The 19761-nt window shown below is 43.1% G+C and overlaps 2 protein-coding genes across 3 annotated transcripts; both read left to right on the plus strand.

Annotated features, from left to right (window-relative positions):
- The first annotated feature begins 1508 nt into the window (after window positions 1–1508).
- LOC111833413 (ectonucleoside triphosphate diphosphohydrolase 2-like) lies at window positions 1509–15635 on the plus strand. 2 transcript variants are annotated; one of them, XR_011984411.1, is made up of 11 exons: window positions 1509–1682; window positions 7886–8003; window positions 8409–8559; window positions 8758–8917; window positions 9988–10215; window positions 10897–11166; window positions 11394–11513; window positions 12709–12843; window positions 13190–13437; window positions 13734–13878; window positions 13914–15635. XR_011984411.1 is itself a non-coding variant. In XM_023791642.2 (10 exons), the coding sequence occupies exons 1-9, from the start codon at window positions 1566–1568 to the stop codon at window positions 13397–13399; spliced, it is 1509 nt and encodes a 502-aa protein (XP_023647410.1). In that variant the 5' UTR covers window positions 1509–1565; the 3' UTR covers window positions 13400–13437; window positions 13734–15635. The 2 variants fall into 2 exon arrangements, 1 of the variants encoding a protein (XP_023647410.1); XM_023791642.2 differs by having other exon boundaries at window positions 13734–15635.
- A 1748-nt stretch (window positions 15636–17383) lies between these two features.
- phpt1 (phosphohistidine phosphatase 1) lies at window positions 17384–19427 on the plus strand. The gene is made up of 3 exons (XM_023791625.2): window positions 17384–17576; window positions 18387–18514; window positions 18922–19427. Exons 1-3 carry the CDS (start codon window positions 17426–17428, stop codon window positions 19012–19014), a joined length of 372 nt encoding a protein of 123 aa, XP_023647393.1. The 5' UTR covers window positions 17384–17425; the 3' UTR covers window positions 19015–19427.
- Window positions 19428–19761: the final 334 nt, after the last annotated feature.

The following is a 19761-nucleotide window of genomic DNA, read 5'->3' on the forward strand; positions in this document are numbered from 1 at the left end:
AATAGATTCATTTAAGAAACTAGTTAACAACAGAGGTGAGGCATTGGGGGAATGTCTGCCATGTGGCGTTTTTGTAGGTAGGATTCCACATTGGCTTCGCTTTTTACCAGCTGGCTTTTATCATGAGTTTCAGAGCAAAGCTGCGTGTCTCACTTCTGGCCACAAAGCCAGCATTAAGCAGATTAGTATTCCACGACATGCTGCTGTACAACCTTGCTTTTCAATTAGCATAGCACGTCTGTAAACTTAAAAAGAACATAAAAACACAACAGGACAGTGAATTTTCCTCCCAAATAGTGAGTTTTCCTTCCAGTCGGTTCTTTATTGGATACTATAAAGGTGTACTGTGCACTTCTAATCTGTTACAAACACTCGTATGCCTTTCTGACTGTGGGAAAGAATCCATTTCCCTTAAGTTGTAGATGCAGGGCCAGGTTTTTTTTTCTTCTTTTTCTTAGAAAATGGTGCTATTTTTCTCCCTGTCACTTGAACCATTGGTGGTTGTCTGAATCAAACGTTGCTTGTGAACGCCTGTCCCGCTACTCCTCTCTGACAACAGTGCACCATCAAAAGAAAGAGCACAGCCCAGGTACAGTTTTGTTCCCCAAGGTACAAACAACATTACATTATCCCCAATGATACAAAATGTTCATTTTCTCCATTTCTATACACTAATTTTGACTACAAGGTATAATTTATCTACAGCTAGGGTACAACTGGCAGACCCTTTAGGGTACAGCCCCAGTGACAAGTAATTGTACCCTCAAAGGTACAAATTGGTACTTTTTTTGACAGTGTAGCAGAAACTAGCCCTAGATTTAAATGTTGTGTTTGTGATGAGACCATCTGTTCATTGCAGCAGTATTTAGGCCTATAGTCCCTGACTACAGCTGTAAATAAAACCTGATTATATCACAGTAACATAGAAAAATAAATACAGACAGATCCAAATACAGGTTACAAGGGTCTTATTACTATACATGAATACATTAATATCTGGATTTTTTTTCTCTCGCTAAAATAGAATCGACTTGCGCTCAACTTGAGTTTCTCCTCTTCGTCTTCATTTGCTTTCTTGATCCAAGTTGAATATTGGCATCCATAAAATGAAATGCAATTTCAAAGGAGCAACGGAACATGAACACGATCCTCAACCAGAAACCTGTAAAAGTGTTAATATTGCACTATTTGTGGAGACCATCATTTAACGTAGTATTTTTATGTAGATTTTGTGTTTTTTCTTTATTTTTTATGTAAATGGTTCATGTTAAATCGATGCATTATTTTAATACATATATCTATTTATTTTATAATGATATTAAAACTCCTAGAAATTGTACCTTTGCCAAAACTATGCTACTTTTCAGCTGTCCCCTTAAATCGATGCATCGTACCTAATAAACGTTTTTTTTTAATGCCGTGCGTTTCGTGGTACGTGGTAAATGGCTGGTACAGCCCAGTCATCACCCTACTGCATCTCCGGATGCCCTGTTATCACGCCTATAGAGCTGCTGGCACTTACAACCGCTGCCTCATTCTGCTACTTCCCGGTCACAGTTTACCTCATGGGCAAGCAGTGGTGCCAGTTCCTTGCCCCGATTGTGCTCCTGTTACTGGGAATACTGGGAATTCTTCTGCTTGTTATTCCCATGGAAAATATGAAAGAGCCTCCGGACTATATGGTAAAATCATTTTAAATAATACATTATAGTAAAGTTAGCGCTGTGCAGCGAAAGCGGGAAGCGATAGGTGCGATAACCATAAATTAAATTAACTTATTTAGAGGAAGGAATTTGAGTCGATTTATTGGTGATAAAAAGCGTGCCGGCAAAGTTATTACTGACGGTTCTCTAGATATACGGAAGAGAACGACATTTTACGCTGAAGTGTGGTTACTTAGTACTGCTTATCTATACAGTAGCTTCCGGAGTATGGTGCAAAGTATGAAGATGCGTATTTAGAAATAATGGAAGAAGGCACTTTGAGAACACTAAGTTGTATTAAACGCCGCACAAGTCAGAGATTGCGCCGGCGATTAACTGCAATCGCGTCCAGGGCGCAGCTCCTTCGGACAGGATCCAGGCATCCAGGTTCACCGCGACCCTGCCCGGGGAGAAGCATGATGCGCACACCTACGGCGTTGGGGCGGTCGAATTTCACCTCTGCTCTCTGCGTGTGGAGTTTGCATGTTCTCCCTTTTTTCGAGGTTCTCTGAAGTACTCCAGTTTCCTCCAGCAGTCCAAATACATGCAGGCAGATTAACTGGTGCCTCAAACCTACTCATGCTTTAACTGTGTGTGAGTGTATATGAACTTCCATTCCGTCTAGGCTGCTGCACTGGCCTTGTGCCCTATGCTCCAGGTCCTCTGTGAAGTTGACCAGGATAAGCTGTTAGAAGATGGATGGATACACCAGAGAGAAGTGTGCTAACTGCTATCCCTCTTAAAAGAGTCAGGGTTTTGGTTAACATGGTAATAGAATAGCCTTGAAAACATCAATCCTCTGTTTGAACTTCAGAAGTGTATAAAAACATGACAACAGAAGAGTTAAATGTAAATAATCAGATGACAATCAAATTTTGTATCACCAGATACAGTAGATGCAGCAAATAGAAGAACATGTCTTAGGACACGTCATCTGGAAATACACACTACACTAGTGTGTAATTTGACTAGGGAGTGAACATTTTATTTTATTTGCATGGTCTAGTAAATCATTGTGTTCTGTCCGTGCATCAGTGGATTTCAATATGGCTGCAATATGACTTGACATCCCTCTGTGTATCTCTTCTCTCTCCTCCCATTTCATTTTTAACAATGCCTTCTATATTCCATGTCCTCCCTATTCTTCTCCACCCGTCATTCTCTCCATTTGGTGCATTGGCGTGTCTCCTTGTTGGACCTCTTCCTCAGTATTGCCATAAAGGGTTCCTGACTGAGCCTTAGGAAAAATCACAGTGAAACGTACATTCACTGGTAACAAAAGTGTGTGTTTAAGAAGTGGGACCATGAAAGTCCTCATAAGCAGAGCCATGAGAGCAAGATGGTTTGTGCTTGATGCATTTGTTTCATTTGGAAATTCTGGCAACAGCTCAGTGTCTATGGGGTTTATATGTCCTGCTCAAAGCCATGCAGATCTCCTGCAATCCAGAAACACACAGATAGTGCAATTGGTTTCTCTTATTTGCCCACAGTGTTTGCGTGTGTTACTGTTTGTGGCTGTCCAGGGTGTCCTGCTCTGTCAATTCAATTCAATTCAATTCAATTCAATTCAATTCAATTCAATTCAATTCAATTCAATTCAATTCAATTTTATTTGTATACTGCATTTTCACAACATTACATTGTCTCAAAGTGCTTTACATTTTCCGTGCCCAAATCCCCCAGTGGGCAAGCTGATAGAGGAAGTCAAATGAACAAGATGGCAAAGTTCTAATTTACAGTCCAAATTTTAAGCTTTGAGTCTGTATGCAAAGGGCAGACAGGTGATGGCAGGCAGGTGATGGCAGGCAGGTGATGGCAGGCAAGTTCTGGCAGGCAGGTGCTGGCAGGCAGGTGATGGCAGGCAGGTGATGGCAGGCAGGTGCTGGCAGGCAGGTGATGGCAGGCAGGTGCTGGCAGACAGGTGCTGGCAGGCAGGTGATGGCAGGCAGGTGCTGGCAGGCAGGTGCTGGCAGGCAGGTGATGGCAGGCAGGTGATGGCAGGCAGGTGCTGGCAGGCAGGTGATGGCAGGCAGGTGCTGGCAGGCAGGTGCTGGCAGGCAGGTGATGGCAGGCAGGTGATGGCAGGCAGGTGCTGGCAGGCAGGTGATGGCAGGCAGGTGCTGGCAGACAGGTGCTGGCAGGCAGGTGATGGCAGGCAGGTGCTGGCAGGCAGGTGCTGGCAGGCAGGTGATGGCAGGCAGGTGATGGCAGGCAGGTGCTGGCAGGCAGGTGATGGCAGGCAGGTGCTGGCAGGCAGGTGCTGGCAGGCAGGTGATGGCAGGCAGGTGCTGGCAGGCAGGTGCTGGCAGGCAGGTGATGGCAGGCAGGTGATGGCAGGCAGGTGCTGGCAGGCAGGTGCTGGCAGGCAGGTGATGGCAGGCAGGTGATGGCAGGCAGGTGCTGGCAGGCAGGTGATGGCAGGCAGGTGATGGCAGGCAGGTGCTGGCAGGCAGGTGATGGCAGGCAGGTGCTGGCAGGCAGGTGATGGCAGGCAGGTGATGGCAGGCAGGTGATGGCAGGCAGGTGCTGGCAGGCAGGTGATGGCAGGCAGGTGATGGCAGGCAGGTGCTGGCAGGCAGGTGATGGCAGGCAGGTGATGGCAGGCAGGTGCATGTGCTGCTTCTGATGGCAGGACGAACAGTGGTACAGCAACAGGGGGTACAGGAGAGACGTCACGGGCAGAAGGGTGAGCAGGCCGGAAAGAAGCCATAGGTAATGGAGATAAAATAAAATGTGCAATTAGCCAAAGTAGAGGAGACCAGAGGCAGTGCAAACAATAAGGTGAGTGCGGTATGAAGCTCCGGCAGATATGGCTACAGCAGCATGAGTAGGAGGGGGAGGCAGGTGGGAACGCAGGCATGGGGGGTCCCTGAAACATCAACACTCCAATTTCACACGGGGGTGTGAAGCTAGAGTGACAGCACTGACAGTTCAGTTCATCCAAAGCCAATGACAAACCTGTGATGGATAAGTTGATATGGAATTTAGGTGGGCTTTTTCATTTTTAAGCACACAGCAGTTCTTTTTCATATATTCCTGATTCATTTGTCATATATATAGTGCTAGATTTTTCAAGCTGTATACAAGTGAAAATTTATTCTCCTCTGAGTAATGAAAATTTGAACATACATGGCCCAATGTACCTTGTGAAGGCACTGTAACATCTCTGCTTTAGATTGCTCTTCACAGATTCATCCAGCAAGAGAGTACTGGCTAGTTACTTTATTTATCTCATATTTAGCTCTCAGTAGAAAGAATTGTTTTTTTTTTTTTTGAAAACTTGAAATATCTAGATCAGAGCTGCCCAACGCTACTCCTGCAGATGTAGGACCCCGCAGAGCCCTGATCTAACACACCTGATACAGATAATCAGCCCCTTCAGTAGCATCTCAGTACTAGAGCCAGCTATGTTGAAGCTAAGTTGGCTCTAATACTGACATATTACGGAAGCGCCTGATAATCTGCATCAGGTGGGTTAATTTAGGGCTGCGGCTAAGCTCTGCAGCGTGTGGGGTCTGTAGGAGCAGGGTCTGCAGGGTGAGGGGTCTGCAGGGTGTGGGGTCTGCAGGGTGCGGGGTCTGCAGGATGTGGGGTCTGCAGGAGCAGGGTCTGCAGGGTGCGGGGTCTGTAGGAGCAGGGTCTGCAGGGTGCGGGGTCTGCAGGGTGCGGGGTCTGCAGGAGCAGGGTCTGCAGGGTGCGGGGTCTGTAGGAGCAGGGTCTGCAGGGTGCGGGGTCTGCAGGAGCAGGGTTGGGCAGCCCTGATCTAGACTGTCCGCTTGTCAAACAGCTATTGCTGTTTTGTTTAATGTTGTATTTTAGTCTTTACGTCTGTATTTTGATATTTATATGTGGTGTGCAGAGAAGAGCAGGTTTTCGATATTCTATCTCACAGCCATGTCTCTGTTTGAGTTTTGAGGTTCGGTAAAGTTGCATCAATGAAGCTGAATTTCAGCTAAATGGTCATATGGTCAAAATCATTAACGCCATTCATTCATTCATTCATTCATTTCTTTGTTCATTCATTCATTTCCTGGACCACTTTGTCCTGTGTAGGATCATGGGTATCCAGATTTTATCTTGGATACGAGGATCTGGAAGGCAATGCGAAAAATCATTAGAAGCAGTTAAACTGTTTTCAGCATCAGAACTCTTCTCAAGCCTAGCTACATAAAAACTCAACTAACAACCAAATACTGTAACTAAAAAAGGCAGGGAAAAAAGGAAAGAAAAATGACTAATTAAAACAAAGGGGTCTTCATATTAAAAGGAAAATTATGTTTACCTTGGTAACTGGATTACTTTTGCAATAGGACAGTAACAGCAGAAAAACAAATGAAACGCAGTAAACCATCGATGGAGGGGGCAAGGTGCGGGCAGACAGTCAGCGCTCTGTTTATGTCTGTTAGTCAGTAATGACTGTCAAAGACCCTGCGTGTGAACCCTGGTGCAGCAGAGTGTTCTCAGCAGTGTGCACACATTTGTGTGAAAATGATGTGGAACAGTCAGATATGCTACAGAAATGATTAAGCATCTTAGCAAAGATGATTTGTTAATACGCGGTAGTTAGAGTCATTATAGGCCGTTGATTTACTCTGAATTCTGATACATCCAAAAGTGGGCATTTTTGTAATGCATTAGTGTACTCGTTATGATGCGTATTTAAATTTCTGCATAAAAAAATCCATTTTTATATTGTAAGTTAAAGAATGCTTAATTAAATGCGGCACAGTTATTTTTAAATTGCGGCAGCATTTTGAGTCTGATAATTACTGGATCTTTCAAGGCTAAATCAGTTTCTGTATAACAATTTCTGTACTGCATTAAGTTATTTTAGCTGACAGTGAAACATAAATATTGGTGTAATTTGCAGAAGCCATTTAGCAGATGAAACAGCTTGAATTTTACCTGTATTGGTTGCCAGGTTACAGTCAGAGTGACACTTATAATTTTGCCTTTTGTTACACAGACGGCAACTGCTACACACTGGACATCAGCACGCTAAGCTGTTTTCTTACATCTGTTTTGCAGAAAAACCAAGGGAACACAAAGATGATTATCTAGCATAGATACAGAGTCATTCTAAGGTGCCAATAGGGAGGTCAAGTGTTGCAATACTGTGCTATATGTAGACAGTGTACCACCATCATTGTTTGACCTTCACATTTCTATTGCAATCTTTTTTTAGGGGGGGGGGCACGTTTCCAGGCAACACAAAAGAGGATCTTCAACATCACTTTTTTATACCAAATGTCGGAGAAGCTGTGTTGGGCAGGACAAAAAGCTGTAGCTGAAAACTGTATTTTAAAAACTAAAAAACTGTATTTCAAAGCTGCATATTTAACACTAGTAAGAATTTTAGCAGAATTAAATGTCTAAAGGTTGTGCCCGCTTTAAATGTTCCTACATTTGCGTAATACCTGGTGAATGCAACACTGGAAAAGATCTGAAATATGTTTTTACTTAATTTAAAAAATCATTGACAAGAGAGAATTCAAATTTTAAATGGTAATTGGGGCTTAAATGTGTGCATATGCATGGTTTATAACATCGCACACTGACATTCTGACATTGTTATTCGTATGAAAGTAATAGTTTTCTCCGTATGCTGTTTATTGTACAGTAAAACTTATTTCCTTTTTTTGAAGAAAGGATTTAATTGACTAAGCAGTTTTTTACAGCACGACCAAGAATAGCCAGTTATGACAGGTACATTTGCTGCTACAATCAGGGGTGTTTAAGCCTTTGGAACTTTCTGGTCGTTCACTGTATCCTACAGATGTGTGTAAAACATACACCCACCTTCAAAAGTCTGATGTTTAATCTGATGTTATCTATAGAATAGGGGTGGGGAACCTGATCCATGGAGGGTTGCTCCAGGTTTTTGGGATGACCTCTCAATCAGCCAATAAGAAAGCAGTGGTTCTCAACTCCAGTCCTGGGGACCCACTGTTATTGGCTGATTGAGAGGCCATCCCAAAAACCCGCACCAACACCGGCCCTCCATGGATCAGGTTCCCCAATCCTGCTATAGAATATCTAACAAACGAAGAATTTCATTTGTGGGCTGAGTGTCATAGATGAGCACTGACTGTAAGACTGTCATTGTCCTGTCCCCTTCGGTGTTTACCGCGGCACAGGTTCCACTGCTATGTCCTCAGTCGCTTTATTCTTTTCCCATTCAGTATGGGATCGTCCTGGATGCCGGTTCCTCACACACTGCCGTGTACATCTACAAGTGGCCCGCAGACAAGCAGAACGGCACGGGAATAGTGACCCAGCACGGGGAGTGCCATGTTGAGGGTGAGAGAGAGCAGCCTCTCCTGTCTGCCTCAGCTTAGACTCTCCACTCATAAATCTGGCCTCCATCTAGTCCTTTACCAGATAAGATAACGGATGACTGAGCTGAGACTTTTGGGGAAACTGATTTGCTGATGCTGTGTCCCCTTTTCCCCAGAGGCTGCCGCTTCCCCTGCAGATGTACATTTCAACATCGCAACCTGAAATACATGCTATGTTCCCCTTTTCTGTGGTCAGTCTGTACACTTTATAACCCCTGGACAGTCTCCCATTCGCTCTGCTACTTATTTATTTGTTTCAGGGTTGCGTTTCTAGGTTGTCGTTTTTTAATTTTGTAGGGCTCGGCTGTATGACCGAACATTCTGGCGGTAACCATGCCTACTACCTTTCTGATGTGTTCCCTGACAGGAAGAGGGATCTCTAGCTATGCGGGGAAACCAGGAGGTGCAGGGGGCAGTTTGGAGGTGTGTCTGAACCAGGCAATGCGGGATATTCCACAATCCCGACACCGGCTCTCCCCTGTCTACCTGGGAGCTACAGCGGGCATGAGGCTACTGAAGTGAGTCACAGTGCAGTTATAAAAACAAGCCTCGAGAGGGAAGGGGAAAGTGGGAGGGGGCATTTTAACCGTCAAAAGCATCTGAGCAAGCACCTTAATTGTGTGTTGGGTGAGGTGTAGCACTTTTACTGTACTTTCCTTAAATATGGGAGATTCCTTCATATTTATTGGTGATATTAATCTGATTGTTTATTTCAGCATGTCCAGTCCAACGGAGTCTGAGAAAATCCTGCTTGAAGTGAGGAACAAAATCAAGTCATACCCTTTCAACTTCCGGGGAGCGTCCATTTTGACTGGCCAGGAAGAGGGGGCATATGGTTGGGTCACAGTCAACTATTTGCTAGAGAACTTCGCAAAGGTACCTCAGCCGGTCTTCAAGCGAGGCGGGTGGACTGTGGGGCGGCACTCATGCCACTCCCGCGGGGTGCAGCGGGCAGACTTCAGACTTTTACCTCTCTGTCTTTCATCTGGCATCTTTGTTGTGTTGTTATGTGCGTGAATGATGACCGTCATCGCTGGACCACTCCCTGCATGGTTGAGTGACTGAGTTGAAATGAAGAAGAGACAATATGTGGTGATATGCAAGAAAGGGATGAAATGGAGACTGACTGCAGGAGATAAATGACCTGGCTTAGGAACAAACGCCCATCAAATCCCTGACAAGCCCTGCAGGTCAGGGCTTTCCCACCCAGCACGACCAGACAGCATAACAGATAAAACAGAAACACGACAAATAGGGTGGATGGTAAAATGCAGTGGAACGTTAATTTTTCTTGCAACATACGCAGGTTTCATCCTGGTATGCTGGTTTTCCCCCTCAGTCCAAAGACATTCAGTTAAATGAACCAAAGTCTCTAAATCAACCGTGGTGTGTATCAGCGGCAGAGCTAGACAGTTTCCAGTGGGGTGGCCAGGGTGGGGCCAGACGTCATTTTGGGGGGGGCACATAAATCTGAATATGAATATGAGGCATCTAAAAAGTAAGGGAATATTTAAGGTACTGTACCGAGGGTCCGAGGGATGAAGAGCCGGGGAGTCTGTCCGCGGACGCAGACAGGCATGATGGATGGGATATGAAGTGCTGCAATAGTTAAACATTCACTGGGGAATGTCAGTGCAGTGACATGGCAGTGCATGGTACACTTTCAACTAGCATTTTGGCAAACAGTGTGGTGAACGTTGTAGGGCCTCTACTGGACGTTGCACAGTGGCAGAAATCACTGCACAGACGACTAACCCGTGATATCAGGTTTTACCGATATGCTCTTTTGAAACATAGCTGTTGTTCAGGCAACTTGACAAAAAACAAAACTAATGTGAAATGTGCTTCCTGTGAATATGGAACATGATATAAGGAAGTATTTTCTGGTGCATCCTGAGCAGTCAGTCTGTGTTCATGTTCCTCATTGCACTGTTCTTCCTCTCCAGTATGGCTTTGTGGGCCGCTGGCTGAACCCAGGGAAAGGTACAGTGGGCGCCTTGGATTTAGGAGGGGCGTCCACCCAGATCACGTTTGCAACCCAGGACACAGTGGAGGACAAGAGGAACAACATGAAACTCCGCCTCTATGGACAGGACTATTCTCTGTACACTCACAGCTTCCTGTGTTATGGCCAGGACCAGGTGCTACTCAAGGTCATCGCCCTTCTCTTCAAGGTACGAGAGTCCCTGTCACAAAGAAGATTAATGCATCCTTTCAGATGCAATGCCTGGACATCATCTACGCCTTTGACCTTTCAAGAATCCAGAAATTCCTTACTATAGCGTTACTTTGGCAACCAGTTAGCATCCATGACTTAGGATCTGTTCATTTTGGAATTTTTTTGAAAGTGTACTTCCTTGTGAGTGCCTGCTTCTCCCAAGGTTTTTGAGATTTTCATAGTGTAAAGCATATACCATCTTTTATAGCCATGGGTCAATACTAAGAGCAAAGGTTATATCTGCTTGATTACCTGAGAAAATGGTCAAAAGTGTGATAATAAGAAACAAAGGGGAGAGAAGGTACAGATCAGAGGTGGATAGTCCAGGTCCAGAAAGTAAAAATCCAGATCAAGATTTTGTTTCAACCAACCAGTTGAGTACTCTGTGATTGTGACTCTTTATACTCAAGTGGTTGGTTGAAACAAAATCTTGATCTGGAATTTTACTTTGTAGACTTGAACTATCCACCTATGGTACAGATGCAAGTACAGTACAAGCTCTAAAGACTCAGATATAAACATGAGGCACTTTTCATTTCATTTGTACATATCGTGATAAGCCCCCAATATCATTGGACAAGGAATCTTTTTCATGATGTGTCCATGACTGTTCTCCTCTTCCTGTCATCTCTGTTAGTCTCAGGGTTACGGCAACTTCATTTACCACCCCTGCTATCCAGCAGACTACAATGCCTCTGTGAATTTGGGGGATGTCTTTGACTCCCCATGTACGGTGAAGGACAGACCCCAAGCCTACAACCCCAATAGAAGAGTGACGGTGCAAGGCCTAGGTGAATACCAATACTGCCTTGGCAATGTATCCAAGATCTTCTCCTTCAGTGAATGCAGATTCTCCAAGTGCTCCTTTGATGGCGTCTTTCAGCCCGGTGTCACAGGCAGCTACATGGTGAGAGATATCAGTGGATGCTTACCACTCTGATCCTTAAAAAAGCTTATATTTGTTCCAATTAACCTAGGTTTCAATGTAATGAGTCTGTTTGAGGTTAGCAAGATGTATAGGCTGTGTAAACCCAAAGGAACTACGAAGTTTTGACCGAACCTGACAATCGTGTTTAATCGTCAGTTCAAAGCTATTGGTATTCCACAACAGCTCACTTCCTCTCTCCATTTCAGGCGTTCGCTGGCTTCTACTACACCTACTCTTTCCTGCAGCAGGCCACGGGAATCACAGCCAGTACTCCTACTTTTCTGAAAGAGGCGGCGCAGATTGTCTGCAATATGACCTTCAATGATGTAAGTCTGACCGATGACCTGAGTATTTCATCTAATGGTTACTGGTGCTCACAGCACAGAGCCTTTTTGCAGATTTCCTTTCAGAGGTTGTCACAACCAGGATGCAGAGCACTTGGTTAAAATATATTTATTGACTTCCACAACAAACAAAATAGGGCGCTGCGAACCATACCAGGCCAGGTTTTCTACTCAATGGTCCCTGGTACCACTGGACAATGTGTTGCAGGAAATGGGTAGCCAACTGGATTTGGGCCTGGGATTGGAAATGCAGCTTGAGTACATGGTGTATGAGTAGGGTAAGGAAGTAGGAACAGGAAGTAGGAGACAACAACTAGATAGTGGAGCTAAAGTACAAAAACCAGACAACAAGAACAAACACAAAGCTAAACTCCAGTAGCACTGCACACCAGCGGAATTCCAGCTGACCACTTCAAAGAGACTGTGACAGGCATAACCTTGTCACACTATGAAATGTAATCAGGAAAATGGGTGTACTACGCCCTATCACCCTATTGTCTCTTGAAGAATCTCTGCACTGGACCAGAAGCAACAGTTCATGTGAAGAAATTGACATGTTCCAGATTGGGACGCATACGGCCATAATACCCATTCAAACAGCACATATGATGAGAAAGGCTGGACTAGACGAAGATAACTGACTGAATAGGAATGCTTCATGTATGACTGTCAGGAGACCTCGACTGTCAGGAGACCTCGACTGCATGGCACCTGATAATAATGAGGCATGTCTGCACTGGGCAACAGCTATCAAAGTCAGGGATACGCATGCCTGGTACGCTTGGACGCATTCGCCATCTTACGTGATACGTGTGGCAATTTCTTGTCACAACAGCGCAGATCCTCACTTATTTCATCTGCGCTGCTATTACCATAAGAAATTACCATGTATTTTAACTTTTATATGGCTAATTCGTACTTCATTCATGGTATAAAGCTTAATTAAAATACACGGTAATTTCTTGTCATAGCAGATCAAAAGCACATGGAATAATTATGCATCGGCTCTGTTATAAGAAATTGGCACACGCATCACTTTACACAATGAATGCGTACCTGCGTGCCAGTTATTGATTACTTCTACTACTTCTACGATTATAGTACAGTGTACAGTATAATATAATTCTCCCTCCCTTATTTGTCTTTACCTCTCTGTCTTTATTTCTATGCATAATAGATGCTGGCCAAGGCCCCAGACCTGAAGACACGGCTGCACAATTACTGCACAGCCTCTGCGTATATGCAGGTGCTAATGCTGCGCGGCTATGGTTTCGACGAGCGCTCCTTCCCGCGCGTGTCCTTCCAGAAAAAGGTGGGCGCTCTGTGCCGCCGCAGTCTTCATACTGTATATAGGTCTGCTTGGCTGGAGTCTGCTATGCCATCAGAGTGTAAAACAAGACAATCATTTCAGAGGATCGGTGGGGGAAAAAATCACGACAGCGTTATCAGCCTTGTTTAGCAACTAACATGATTATGAAATGATTGGACACTCCTAGCACGGTTGTAAATGCTTCTTACCCAAATGTCTTTGCAACAGCGTTTTAATAGAGAATTGCATGTGAGGATTATGAAGTTCTATGGTTGTTATGAATAATAAGAGTATCTCATTGGGTGGAGCTGCTGGGTAGTTACTGTGTATCTGTGCCCGTGTTGTGCAGGTGGGGGACGCCTCCATCGGCTGGGCCCTGGGCTACATGCTGAGTCTGAGCAGCTTTCTGCCAGAGGAAAGCCTGGGAATCCGGAAGGCTCTGCGGCCAGAAGCCTGGGCTTGCCTGCTTCTTATGTTTGCTCTGCTCCTCTTCCTGATTTTGGGATACCTGCTGATGCAAGCCAGTCGGCATAAGAAGGGAAGCGCAGACATCATCTAATCACCATCATCTGCAGCATACACTCTAGCCAGCTCTAGGTATGTGCTGAGGACCATTATCTTAATAATGTACAGCAGCACATGGGGCCTGGAGAGCCCTGGCATGATTTGTTTAATGTCTAATTTTTACTTATTCTTCCTAAATGACATAGCCGACAACATGGGTGTTTCTCAATACCAAGAACGCAAAGATCATACTTGTGGTCTTTGTAAAGCTGGTCTTGCTAACTTGGGGCGCAATGAATAATGAGATTGTCCCCGTTTGGCAAGGATGCAACTGGTGAGTCCTTGATATTTGGGGCGGTTTTTACTGACCTCTGTACTTCTGTTCTTAGTATTGGAACTGGTCTTCGGCAATGGAAGATGACGTAAAACGGGCGAGAACACAACTATGGTCAAGTACACATATTAAGAAACACCCCAAGTCAGGGCTGTTTCAAAGCTTTCTGCCTAAAAATGGAGGAAGGACACAAATGAAAGGTGAGGAGGATGTCTCCGTTGGACAGCAATGAAAGGTGAGGAGGATGTCTCCGTTGGACAGCAATGAAAGAGTATTAATCTGGTGCCATCAGGTGCGTTTTTGAAGACATGAAGGAGTTCCTAGAAATCAACTTTTTATATGTAGCACCTCAGCTAATGTTTGCAGCATTACTTGGCCCAAATTCAATAAGAATAAGAAAAATGTGTGCTATGATTAATATACAGTACCAATCAAAAGTCTAGGCACACCTGCTTTTAGTGCATTTGTCTCTAGATACGGCATTCACCTATAGTGAAAAGGTTTTACAGCAATGAAGTAATACATATGAAATATTGCAACACCCAAAAGAAATGTTCAACATCTCAAAATTTTCTCAAACTTTCGACTCTGCAATAGCCCCCTTTTGCTTCAATGACGGCATTGTTCTTTCAACCAGCTTCCACATGTAGCCACCTGCTTTCCCAATAGTCCTGAAGGAATTTCCATGGATTGTGGGCACAAGTTGGCTCTTCCTCTTTGATCCAACTCATCCCAAACCAGCTCTATAGGGTTTAGGTTGGGGGATTGTGGGAGCCAGGTCTCCTGTCGCAGTAATCCATCTCTCTCCTTGTTCACAAAATAATACAGTACTTAGATAACCTCAGAGTGTGCTTTGAGTCGTTATCTTGTTGAAAAACAAATGATTTTCAGACGGTGTGTCCAAACTTTTGATTAGTACTGTAAGTGTTTTATCTGACTGTGAGAACAAATCAGCTTCGACAAATACTTATTTTAATATTTCTTACCGGGATTCCCGTGGTTTTTATCCTCTCACAGCCCAACAACACACGGTTACACAAATTGGTGTTTCTGAACAGCCTGTGTTTTTTGATTTTCTTGACTTTCCATCCAAGGCTCAACATGACTCTGTACTGGGTAGCTTTCATATGACACATGGCGCAATTAAAATAAAAGCCAACAGAGGCACTGAATGCAGCCTTTAAAATACCTTTTTTCGCTTAGCCTGCTAAATTCAGCTCCACTAAATAAGCAAATATTGGTATTAATGTGTGTCTTAATTAAAATACTTCTGTTTTTTCAATGTGATCATTTCATATTTTATTTTCATATTGTGTAGAATAAATAGTGAAAAGGCTGTCCATGGTCAAAAGAAAAAAACACCTGAACTCATAATTCAAGCATTATTCAGCATCATCAGCTGAAAACTGTCCATATGGGGTCAGGACCTCACAACTGGTGTAGTAAATGCACACAGTTTACACTTAACTCTGAAAACTGTAAATCTTTTTTATGTTTTTGTATCTGATATGAATTGGCAAAATCACTAGTTGTTAGTAAAAGTCATTTGGAAATATTTCTAGATACTTCATAACGTATTTCAGGTTTAATTTTCAGAATCATATTCACTGCATTAGTTACTTACAAGGGCATTCATATAGTATTACTAATCTCACATTATATTATTAAATTCACATTTAACTCAGCATTTTATGTACTGTGACCTCTGGAATCAGCATATTTACATTCTGGGTGTATATTTTATCCTGTCACGCTAATAAAACGCAGTTGCAGATCTAAAAAGTGATGTTTAGCTCATTTTTTTGTATTTTATGCTCTAGCTTTGTTTTAACTCGATTACTAAATTGTACTAATTATGCACAAGAAAGGCTAATGAGGAAAAATGCCATACTTATATTGTCTATTGTACACTCCTTTTAAATAATACTTTTTTTTAAATAAATGTATTCAAAACAAAGTTGTATGGTTTTAATTACGCAGTCGTGTTACAGTGTTGGCGACAGCACAGCGCTTTGCTGTGTGAAAGCATAGCCGCGGGGGGGTCAGTGCTGTGCAAGCAGCAGATGGCAATGCTAGGAATCGCCACAGGCCGCACCCTCACAAGAAAGCTGTCATGTCCTGCTCGTCTGATCCTCCTGTTTGCCACGCCCACCTCATTTACCTCGTGTGGAATCCCGGTGTTCCCAGTTGCGTCTAGTTGTTGTTAATTAGTCCTGTATATTTAAGTCCGCTCTCGAGTGTTTCCCTGTCCGGTCATTAACGCCGTGTTGTTGTTTTATGGTCTTGCTTGTTTCCGCTTTAATTAACAGACAGGTAAAAACACAAGCACGGGCACAAAGCATGAAACCAAAGCCAAATACAAAGCACAAGACAGAGAATTGAAAATTCATACAAATGAAACACTAGGGAACAAAATACAATAATAGAGGAGGTAGGATTTGAACACACAACAGAGGAGTTAACAGGTAGCTGCATGCTCATCTTATTGAGCCATGCAGCTGACGGGGAACAGGGGAAACACTACAGACTAGTACAACGGGGGAAGACAGGATGGCCAGCAACACCTGCTGGCCAAACGGGGAGAAGACGCAAGACTGGGACAAAACGGGTGCTGACCCTGACAAAAAAAAATGTAAAATAAACACTAAGGAAAAAGAAAACCAGTAAATACAAAATAACAGACCAGATGACAAACCCATGACTAGAGGGGCAACTTCACAGTTAGCCCACTGAGCTATGCGGGGAATAGGGGAAACACACTAGGGATTTAAGCACACAGGGGCTGAAGGACAAGAGACAGGGAGGAGGACAGGGTGGCCAGTGACACCTGCTGGCCAAACGGGAAGAAGACAGGAAGGGCAGGGTCAGACAGGCGCTGACCCTGACAGGTAGTTTGTCAAATATTTTTAGAATCAGACATGAGTGGATTAACATAAAGTTAGATTCTTTTAGATTTGAAATCTGAAAAAAAAAACGGTTCAAAAGAACGAATGGGATATCATTAATAAGAACTCAACCTCACCCCTCCAGGTCTATACCTAATTAAAAGAACTGAAGACGTTTATGAAAATTAATAGATAAACTAATTCCGAAGACAATTCTTTTTGACCAGCAACAGTTCGCAAGTTATGTTACTATGAATGCCTATAAAAACACACCTGAGAGGTGGACTCACAAAACAAGCTGGATGTTTTTAGGCCTGCTACTTTACTACTAAAGTACTTGCGTTTTCTCATCCGTTAATTCTGTCGATCGTTACTCGGGTTCATGGGCGTCGCCGCCATTAAATCTGAGGGGGTCGTGGCCTCTTCACATTTGTGAAGGACCCCCCTACATTTGACATAAAATATTAGTTTTATGCCAGTGTCCCCCCATTCAAAATGCTTCTGACGCATTTTATAACAAACTGAATACTGTTTTCCTATACTCAGTACAAATTAAATTTCATGCCTTAATCAATAGTAAATATAAAATATATATTAAAGCACAGTTTTACTATAATTATGTTGAATATTGAAGAGTTCTCCAAAAATTCATTCAGTAACGTGATTTAAATCTGCACTACAATGAAATCTGTTACGCCCCGTTAATTTCAGACTTCAGACAAAACACAGCGGCCAGTCAGGCATGTGCCTCACATGACGCTGTCGCCCCTCCAGTCCACTAGGTGGCGGTATGTCCTTCATCACATCATATTTGCTATTGACAAAGTAGAGATTCTAGAGAGAGAGAATCGTTGGGACCACGATGGCTGCTGCGCGACTGGCAGCTGTGCCTGCAGTTGATATCGACCCCAGTGGCGTATTTAAATACGTACTTATTAGAGTCCGTAGTACTGAGGAAGGCAACGACTCAAGTGTAGATATAGTTCGAGGTTATTCTTGGGCAGAATATCACGGTAAGATGCGGGGGAATAGTTATTTGTGTACACATGCTCGCTGCCTGTATGAGCTCTGGCGAACTGCTTGAGGTTTTCCAGCTGTTCAGACATTGGACCAATGGTAATATTAGCAGACTAAATACGTTTAGTGAGCGTTTGTGTTCATGTACAAATTTGACTACATCGCATGCTGTCAGCCAGCTGTAGAGTACATTAAACTTAAAGTTACTGCTCAGCTAGAGTTTGTTTTACAAACAGCATGTCAACGATGGTTAGCAAGTTAACTGCGTCCGCTTAACAGTAGGCAGTGCAGTTTTGCCAACATTGATCAGCTGGCTGGCGTGAGATTTCCAGACAAGTCTTCACACGCATTTACATGTAACAGTTTTACTACCTTGTAAATAGTCTGTAGAGTTTGCAAACTATCCCAACGCTTTTGATGTGGCTAATTTTAGGTTTATAATGCAATGATATAGATTTGCCGTCAGATTTCTTGCGTGATCGTGAGAATCAGAAAGCGTGAGTGTCACGCCAGATGCGTGAGAGTTGGCAACAATCTGCTCTCTTTTAGGGCGCTAATGGGTGTGCCGTGCATACAAATCATGAAGTAAGTGGTTTGATGGATGGGCAAACGTCCATCTCCTAACCGCTTATCCAGTTATATTGGATATTTCGATATCCAATTGGCTAAAACTCCATTCATCCATACATCCACCCACCCACCCAAGGAAAAATCATGGAGTGGATGCCAGTTCATATAAAGTTCGTATCGTTTAATTTGCTTTACTCAGTAGTGTTTCGCTATGTTTGAATGTTTGCCCTATCTAGCTGATATATACGACCACGTTACAGCTGAGCTGGAGAAGGGAGGGGATTTGGACTGCGAGTGTTTAGGAGGGGGTCGGATCAATCATGACAGCCAAGCCAGGAAGATCCATGTTTATGGTTACTCTGTGGTGAGTTGCCAGGGAAGTATTGGGTGGGGTAGATTAAAACATTTGAAAGTGATAATGTAAGATGCTTCTTAGAATAAGCCGATCTCATAATTTAAATGGTAAGACAATTTAAAGCCAGGGTATGAGTAAGTGTATGCAGCAGATTTGCTGAGCATGTTGTCTCTAGAGTGGCTGATCTGATCTAGAGAGATTGTGGTCTTTCTGGGACGATTGATTTGTCTGCTATATTATGTCTGGCATTTTATTTATTTACTTTATTTTAGTTTTTTAGGGTATAGGTAAGGATTTTGTGTAGATCTGTAGTTTTGAATCTGGAGACTCACACTGCTGTTACTTATTGGTTTCTGCATTTCTACAGACTGGATTTTACATTATCTACACGTTTGTTTTCCTCCCTTCTCTTCTAGGGGTTTGGAAGGGCAGAGCACTCGATTTCTACAGAGAAGCTGAAGTCTAAATATACAGACTATGAGGTTACATGGTCTAATGAGGGATACTGATCGCGATGGCATGGCTGTCTGAGGCAAACACAGAGTACATCAGAAATGAAATGACTTGCCCATCTTTTCAGATTGTAAAGCAGGGTTACATGGAAGCGAGGTCTGGAGAACCCGGCAAGTCAATTCTAAATTTGACTGTTTCCCCTGTCAGGTTAACATTTTTCTTATCCAGCTTTAGACATTAATCCCCCACAGATTTCAAAATGTGTTATTTATTTGTCTAGTTTGTTAACAGCCTAGTAAAAGTAACATAAGCCAGGGTCAGAGTTGACTTCTTGTAACATTTTTTATTTGAATAATCGTGTTAAGTTAATACCATCTTGATATGTTATCATTGGATTTACATTGTTTACAAAAGTCCATTATGGGACAAATTGTTTAAACCAATAAAAGAAAATGTTCACTAGCTTGAATTCATGTTTTGTTTATTTGCGTTTAGAGATTTTGTTGTTTTTACTGCATCTTTACCCTCATATCTGCAGTGATTTTTTCACAAGTGATTTTATTTTATATTTGTTATTTTATATTTATTTTAATTCTTCAGCCTTGATGCTCCGTGTGATAACATACAGGTCAATCACTTTTTCTTTGGTCTTTTTGCACTGTCAAACATTTTTCAACAGTGGGACTCAATACTCATCTGTCACTATTATTGGAAAAGCTTAGAGACCATAGAGTACTGTGCAGAAGTCTTAGGCAGTCAAAAGAAAAGCTGTTTGGGTAGTAAGTGCACATTTGCTCAGAACA

This window comes from Paramormyrops kingsleyae, chromosome 2, assembly GCF_048594095.1.
Source record: "Paramormyrops kingsleyae isolate MSU_618 chromosome 2, PKINGS_0.4, whole genome shotgun sequence".
Classification (NCBI taxonomy): Eukaryota; Metazoa; Chordata; class Actinopteri; order Osteoglossiformes; family Mormyridae; genus Paramormyrops; species Paramormyrops kingsleyae.